Source organism: Lolium rigidum, chromosome 7 (assembly GCF_022539505.1).
Source record: "Lolium rigidum isolate FL_2022 chromosome 7, APGP_CSIRO_Lrig_0.1, whole genome shotgun sequence".
Lineage (NCBI taxonomy): Eukaryota > Viridiplantae > Streptophyta > Magnoliopsida > Poales > Poaceae > Lolium > Lolium rigidum.
In genome coordinates, this window is record NC_061514.1 from 59,585,417 (window position 1) to 59,592,829 (window position 7,413).

Here is a 7,413-nt window from a genome sequence, read left to right on the forward strand (position 1 = left end):
TCAACCTCGACGGCGAGGACGACGATCAGGGCCGTCCAGCCCTTCCACCTCGTCCACGAGGCCACAAGGCTACCAAGGCCGATCTACAGCGGGAGGCGCAGGCCCTTGCGTTCACCATGAGCATGGAGAAGATGATGGCCGACAATCGTGCCGCCTTGGCTGCTAGGGACGAGAAGAGGCGTCTGGAAAAAGAGGCCGCAGCTGCCATCTACCACAACCTCGCCAAAGAGGTAATTGAGGTCCAAAAGGCAGACGCCGAGGCCAAATTGCTTGACGCCGAGGCTAGGAGGATGGACGCCAAGGCCAAGATCCTTGCGGAGGACACTAGGATCATGCTAGCCGACTTGAGCAGCGTCGACGACGAGACCATGGCCTGGTTCATGAAGAGGCGCGCCGAAATCCGCGCGCGAGACGCCTGATCGCCGGCGCCATGCGCCGAGCACCTTGGCCTCCTTTTGGACATTTTTATTGCTGCACAGGCCTTGTTGTGCCCCTTTTGATCTCCACTTTGCGCAGTCCGATATGCAAAGTGGGGTGAACTTGTTTCAGCCCTCAAAATGCGGCTGTAAATTTGGTGCAAAAGTTTATGCGTGCTTCTATTTTTTGAATTCTGGCCTGCGCCCAAAATGCGTCGCCCCGCTGGAGCCAGCCCCAGACGCAAACGGACACGCGACCATTTCCGCGTCCGCCTCGCGACGCAAACGGACGCCCGCGGACATTTTGGGTGTCCGAAATGCGTCGCGCCGCTGGAGATGCCCTTAGGACGAAGCGTGCGATATTTTTTTCTTTGGACCGGTGGGTAAATTAAGACATGATTCTCTTGATCCGGCATATACTACTTGATCGGATTGCAACATTATTATTGGGGAATCAATCATGAAACACATGGGATTGTGGAGATTATTTATTTGCGACCAAAATGACAACCTTTGATGTTAGTAGTATAAAAATTGCAATACATAATATTTATTTATTTAAAAAATTACCATTTTATACTACCTTTTACTTTCCTTTTATACGTTTTCCCAGATTTTACGACCTAATTGATACATTTCCACAATATTTAGATGACATTTTTCTATATATACACCGCGTACGAATGATTTGCGAGATCAACATCCACGCTCAAAACATCACACAATCCCAAGCGAATCGCACCAAGAAACCATGAGGTCTTCGCAAGCTCTCTCCTACCTCGTCTTCCTCCTTCTCGCATCGTCCACCTACGCGTCCGTTCTAGAGGACACGTGCAGGACCTTTGGAGCTGACTACGACTACTGCATCAAGTTCTTCCAGTCCGACAAGGACAGCGCCACCGTGGACAAGCGCGGCCTCGCCGTCATCTCCACGAGGATCGCCCGAGCGGCGGCCGTGAGCACCCTCAAGCGTATTGCCGCCCTCAAGGCCGCGGACAGGGACAAGAAGATCCAGGGACCCCTCGCCGACTGCGATGCGAAGTACACCGGCGCCGTCAACGGCTTGGACGAGGCGGCGAGGGACATCGCGGCGGGCAAGTTGCAGGACGCGGTGACATACCTCGGCTACGCGCTGGATGTGCCCGGCAGCTGCGATGAAGCGTTTGGCGAGGTAGGCGTCAACTCGCCGCTGGCCGCCGAGGGCTACGAGTTCGCCAGGGAGTGCTACGTCGCTCGCTTTGTAACGACAATGCTGTCAGCTAGTAAGCCGCCGAGGATGTGAATCTTGGGTACGTAACGGGACCGCAGGAATCTGTAACCATTTGAGTGGATGAATAATCTCCTCGGATTTCGTAAGCCGCAATGTCTGATCAATAATGAACTATGCAAGCACGTTCGGATTCCGTGAATTTGTTTTGTGATGGTCTGAAATAGCAATACTCCACGGAATTCCCTTAAAGCCATACGGAATCTCATCCTACGGCACGTGCCCTAAGTAGCAAAGTCCAAGATTAATCGTTGCCTTGTGCGACTTCTAGAAATGCAATCAAATACTCCATATCGACGGAGTATGTATAGACGTTTTTTTAGGTTTATTTCATTGTTTGTCCATAGTGACGGCCGCCTCTAGGATGGCAGAAACGCCGTAAAAAATACTACCTCCGTTCCATTCTATAGTGTTTATATAGTTTTTGGGACGGAAATTAGCATAAGAGTATTCTTTACATAAGACCCCGGCTTAACGATTTGAGATCAGAGTAAAATGAGGGAAATTGATAACTTTCTAAGTTAATATAACAAATCCCACAAATCTCTCTGGTTGACTCTTCATATATGTGAAGGCAGGTTCTACTATTAAGGAAAGAAAAATAATGCTTCCTAAAACTAAGCAATCGTTGAGGTCATGTATTAGGAATCTCAATTAATTGTTTCCTTTTTGTATGGATTTTTTTCATGCATGTCGTGTGGGAGCTGACCGGTAGAGGAGGTAATTGAAAAAAAGCCAAGCTACAACCTTATATTCTAAAAAAAATGCCAAAAATCTATAGGGATTATAAAAAGTAACGGAGGGAATAGAAGTTTCCCACACCTGCGCCTCTAGGCAATTGTTGCTGTAGTATGAAACAACATAAGAGAAGAGGTAGGTATCAATTATCGACAAAGTGTGTGTGGTTTAAGTTCAACGCCAATAATATACTAGTTACTTGCAAAGATGAAAACAAGAGTTATACAACGACCATTCAACGGGTCCTCATATACCGTTGAAAAAATATATTTATCAAGCTAGGTTAGAACTTGGTGTCGTGCCTACGAAGGATTTGTAGTTGGCAACACAAAAATATTCGGTGGACGACACCTCTCAATCCTTGGGAAGAGTCTTGTGCGAGAGTGATGACCTTAAATAAATCGGCCATACCTATGAGAGGTGATAGTCGTTTGTTTTACGATAAATCAATAAGAAATGACCAATATGGTGCCAAACTAGATACATGCCACCAGTTCCCTCCCTAGAAAAAATGAGGGTAAAAGGGGAAACCCAAGAAGCCCTCAAGTGAAGGAAAAAATGATTAATCTTATTTAATCTACGGAAGGGGCTAACATTTTCCCATGAAGGATGAACACCAATGCACTTACTAGGATTCCCACTCGTTCATGAAATTCTATTTACTTCACTTGACCTTATGATTACATTTTTGTTTAAATTATACTTGTGTTTATTTGCATTTATTTCCGTACGTCGCACGTTGCAGAGATAAAACCTGAAGTTCCCTATATTAGAATGAATTCTCTCCGAAATTGGAAGAAGATAGATCACCTCGCCAAGAAGCAAGTACTGAACTACATTTGTTACCGCTCAAATTAGCATAATTATTGCATATTTTATTATGACTTGCAGTGTGAAAATTAATTATGCAACAATGTCATACAAACAACATAAGATCACAAATATGGAAACATCACACCAGGACTACATCAAGGGTTGACGCGAGGATGGAAGATAATGTTACCATTGTCGGTACGATGTGCAAATTGAACCCATCAAACACTTGACTTCAATGGGTTAAGGATGTGTCTTGCTTCCAAAGTCGTGTTATAACCTAGTGGACATGATGGATAAACCTGGAGCTGGATTTTTATGATCAGTTGCCATTTCTATATATTTGTTTTTGGCATAGGTTCTCTGATAAGTTGTCGTACCACCGAGGCTTCCATTGCTACTGCCCCACCCCCACCTAATATCACTACTGGAAAGATAGCTAGCCCCAATATTACTAGTAGTAGCGCACATTGCTAGTGGTGCGCCACTGCTACACATTGCTAGGTGCTCCACCGCTAGCCCATTACTAGTGCCACACTAAGCTTAGGGACGAGCCACTGCTATTCTTGAGCCTAGTTGACCCCCTCCCCAGATATACCGTGGCGCATCACACCTAGGTGCACCACTGCTATGTAGCATAGCAGTGGCACACCTAGGCGTGGTGCACCATTAATGTGTCTGGGAGGGTATGGGATACCCACATACCAATGGCACACCAAGATTTTGAGATGGCCATGTGTTATATGTTATAGTTGTTAGGAAAATTAATAAACATGAATTTTGATATATTTTACAAAATAGTGCCATTTTTCGGTAAAATGGCTCCAGATTTCACATACGACCTCGAGGTGCACCACTACTAGATGTTGCCAGTGGCGCGCTAGTAGTGGTACACCATTGGTAAGAAAAAACACTTGCGCCAATGCTAGCCATTTTTCTAGTAGTGATAAGACCACTTAGAGTGCACATGTTGCTTCATCAAAATATGCATATCTGACCCAAGAAGAGGAGGATAAAGAAGGAGAGGGGGAGGATGGCGATAGGGAGGAGGGACATGAGCACAATGAAAGAGGCATGTCTTAGTTGAGTGACGCCCCTCAACCAAGTGATGCACAAAGGAGAGAAACAAATAAGAAATTGACCTTTAGTCTTGAAGGGTAGCGTATTCGGCATGCTCGTCCCCGCAAGGCACATCCAACACAAGAGAATAAAAGGTACAACCAAGTCCAGAATGGGGAGGAAGTGAGATCTATGCAAGTCCTTGAAGTGGTCGAACTTGTATTCGATCTTTCAAGTTTTCTTATGTTATACAATCTCTTAAATGGTGTTTGAACTTGCTTATGTTGAAATTATGTGTCGAATATGTGTACGTGTTTGATTACAGTTGGACTTGTAATTAGCGGTAGGTAACATGTTGGAGTCGAACTCTGTAACATGGCCTAGTATATAAAGACACAGGAAGAAGACACACTAGATTAGACACAAGTTGTAGGTTAGACACAAGATCGGGCTTTGAGGACGCGGTCCGGCGCCTGTGGCAGGGGTGCTGGACCGGCATGGTGTTTGTAGATCAGAATTTTCTATATTACCTTGGCGGGCTTGTTATTCACAATACTATGATAGTATTTTTTCTTTCAAATAGGAGAGCATAGCCTCAGGCTCTGCATCAAAGTGATACACACGTTTCTTTCTTGCAAAGCAGTAGTATAAAAGTATATTACAGCTCACAGATCGCATGAAATTGCAAAGTGGATTTACCAACGAGCGAATGAAGCCTGGTGATCAGGGGATACGTGAGCACCCCTTCTTTGCTTGACACGTGTCAAACGGTGTTAGTTGGCTGTGAAAAATACTACTCTAGAAAAAGTTGAGAGAGACTATTTCTTTAACCGGCCGTATTCACGCGACCTCATCCTCATCCACCACGCGTGCAACATTGGCCAACATGTTCGCGCGCTGCCTCCGGGCGCGCGTCGACATCACCGAGTCGTTAGTCTCGGGAGCGCAAGCCTCTTCCCCCAAGCTCGTCCCGACGAGTGGATGGTTCCTCCACGTACGGACGGCGCCGCGTCGGTCGCCTGCTGATTCCGCCGCCGTAGAGCGCGCGCCATCTTATGCGGGACCGACGGCCTGGAGCCCCACACCACCAATCCGCCACCCCGTCCTGGCGCCGCAGCGCCAAGCTGTGAGACGAAGGTCCTGGAAGCAGTCCCAGCCGACCACGCCGGCGGCTGACAAGATCCCGTGAAGCCAAGCCATCGGACGGAGCGCTCCAATCGTTGAGCTGATGCGGACTGGTTCAATTTTAGATTTCGAGCGGGAGAGGGGGTGCCCCAGCTCGGCGAGACGACGATAAGGCACGGCGGCGCCATGTGCGCCCACACGATGTGGGTGAGGTACCTGGCCTGGCCCACGGAGTTGACGAGCAGCACGGTGGTCATCCCCTTGAGCGCACCGAAGGCGAGATGTACTTGGCCCAATCCATGCCGGCGACGGTGAACGCCACGGAGAAGGGCGCGTCGGCGTCGATGTCCTGGTACGGCTGCATGAGCACGAAGATGCCGGCGCCGATGACCGCACCGACGCCGAACCAAGCCAGGTCCCACCAGTTGAGCTCGCGGCGCATCTCGGCGCCACTGCGGCCGCGCAGGTCGTGCACCTCCACGTCGGCGTGGGACCGCGCCGTGAGCCTCGGCCCGGTCTCCTGCAGCGCGCGCCCGTACGCGCCCCAGCTCGCGAAGGACGGCTCCGGGAACACGTCGCCGCCACAGCACCCGCGCCGGCGCAAGCCGACATCCATAGCGGCAATGCGTCTAGCTAGGTTGTTGGTTGCGGGGTATCTTGACCGGGACGCCCCGCCGTCGGGAACACGCCTGGGGAGGCCGTCGGGATCGTGCCGGGAAGGGACCGGTTGGAGGCCATCCCTGGAGCTTTTTCTGAACAGAGCAGACCATCGGGGAGAAGACAGTAGCTAAACGATAAGGTAGGGCCCTCCATCGCTTTCTCTCCGCTAAACGATAAGGTAGGGCCCTCCATCGCTTTCTCTCCGCGTGAGCGCGTGGCTGGATGCAGATTTGATGCCGTTTCATTGCCGTATGTGAAGTCGCAATCTTGGAACAAATCCAACGGTAGGGAGAGGGTGCACACGTATCCCCCTGATCACCAAATCCACTCTCTACCAACGAGATCGAGAAAATGAAGGGTGCCTTAACATCTTGGATTCGAGGCAACTGATGCTAGCCACCCTAGTTGAAGATAGCCCGAATGACCACCATCAACAGAGAGTCCATATGTTCTCTCTACTCTGCAGGAAGAACGAAAGACCACTAATGGATCCAATACAAAGCCCCGTAGATACTAGAACCCTTGTCTTATTAAAAACCACATTGTTTCAACAATTCCATATTGCCCAAACCAATGTGCACAAACTCCCACTTGAATTCTCGCTATAACAGAAGGTTCAATCCCATTGAGGCATTTTCCAAACATATTAGTAGGCGGTGAAATATTAAATGTGAAATGAACAACTATCCACACACATGTAGCAAGTGGACATGATGTGGGCATTCCCTTTTGGGTATCCGACATTAGTCCACCTCCCTTGACCCAACTAGGGGCCCATGAAGATTGCCCCAGACAAAGGTTGGCCCGTACGTCGGTTGCAACGAAGGAGACCTACCAGAAGATGAATTCTTGATGAACAAGGAAAGAAGGCGTCGACAAAGGAAAGATTAGATTAGATCTCAATGTAACCTAGTCGAGTTCGGATAGAACTCTCGGAACCTGGCCTACTATATCAAGGCTAGGAGAGGGCCTGCCGAACAATAGAACAACAATACACAGAACCACCGCGACTTACAGCACAAACCCTAGAATCCTTGCCTCCTGGCGAGTCGACCATAGTAGTCGATCGGCTACCCATTGTAACCCGTTTACTCGATAAATCAAGATCAGACAAGTGGGAAGTAAGGGTTTTACTCATCGAGGGTCCCGAACCTGGGTAAATGTCTCTCTCCGTTTGTTTGGTATCCGATGTCTCGTGCTAGCCTGCAGGATTCCGTCAACTTTAAGCCCCTCATGGTGGGCATTCCCGAGGAGCTCCCTCGTCGTGAAATAAAAAGATGATTAATAGATTCTTGAGCATCGCAGAAGGCACATTTCGTACATCCATGCTAATTT

At 48.6% G+C, this 7,413-nt stretch overlaps 1 protein-coding gene across 1 annotated transcript; it reads left to right on the forward strand.

The window, feature by feature from the left end:
- The first annotated feature begins 1,167 nt into the window (after positions 1-1,167).
- On the forward strand, positions 1,168-1,698 carry LOC124671418 (cell wall / vacuolar inhibitor of fructosidase 2-like). The gene has a single exon (XM_047207791.1). The coding sequence runs from the start codon at positions 1,168-1,170 to the stop codon at positions 1,696-1,698; it is 531 nt and encodes a 176-aa protein (XP_047063747.1).
- Positions 1,699-7,413: the final 5,715 nt, after the last annotated feature.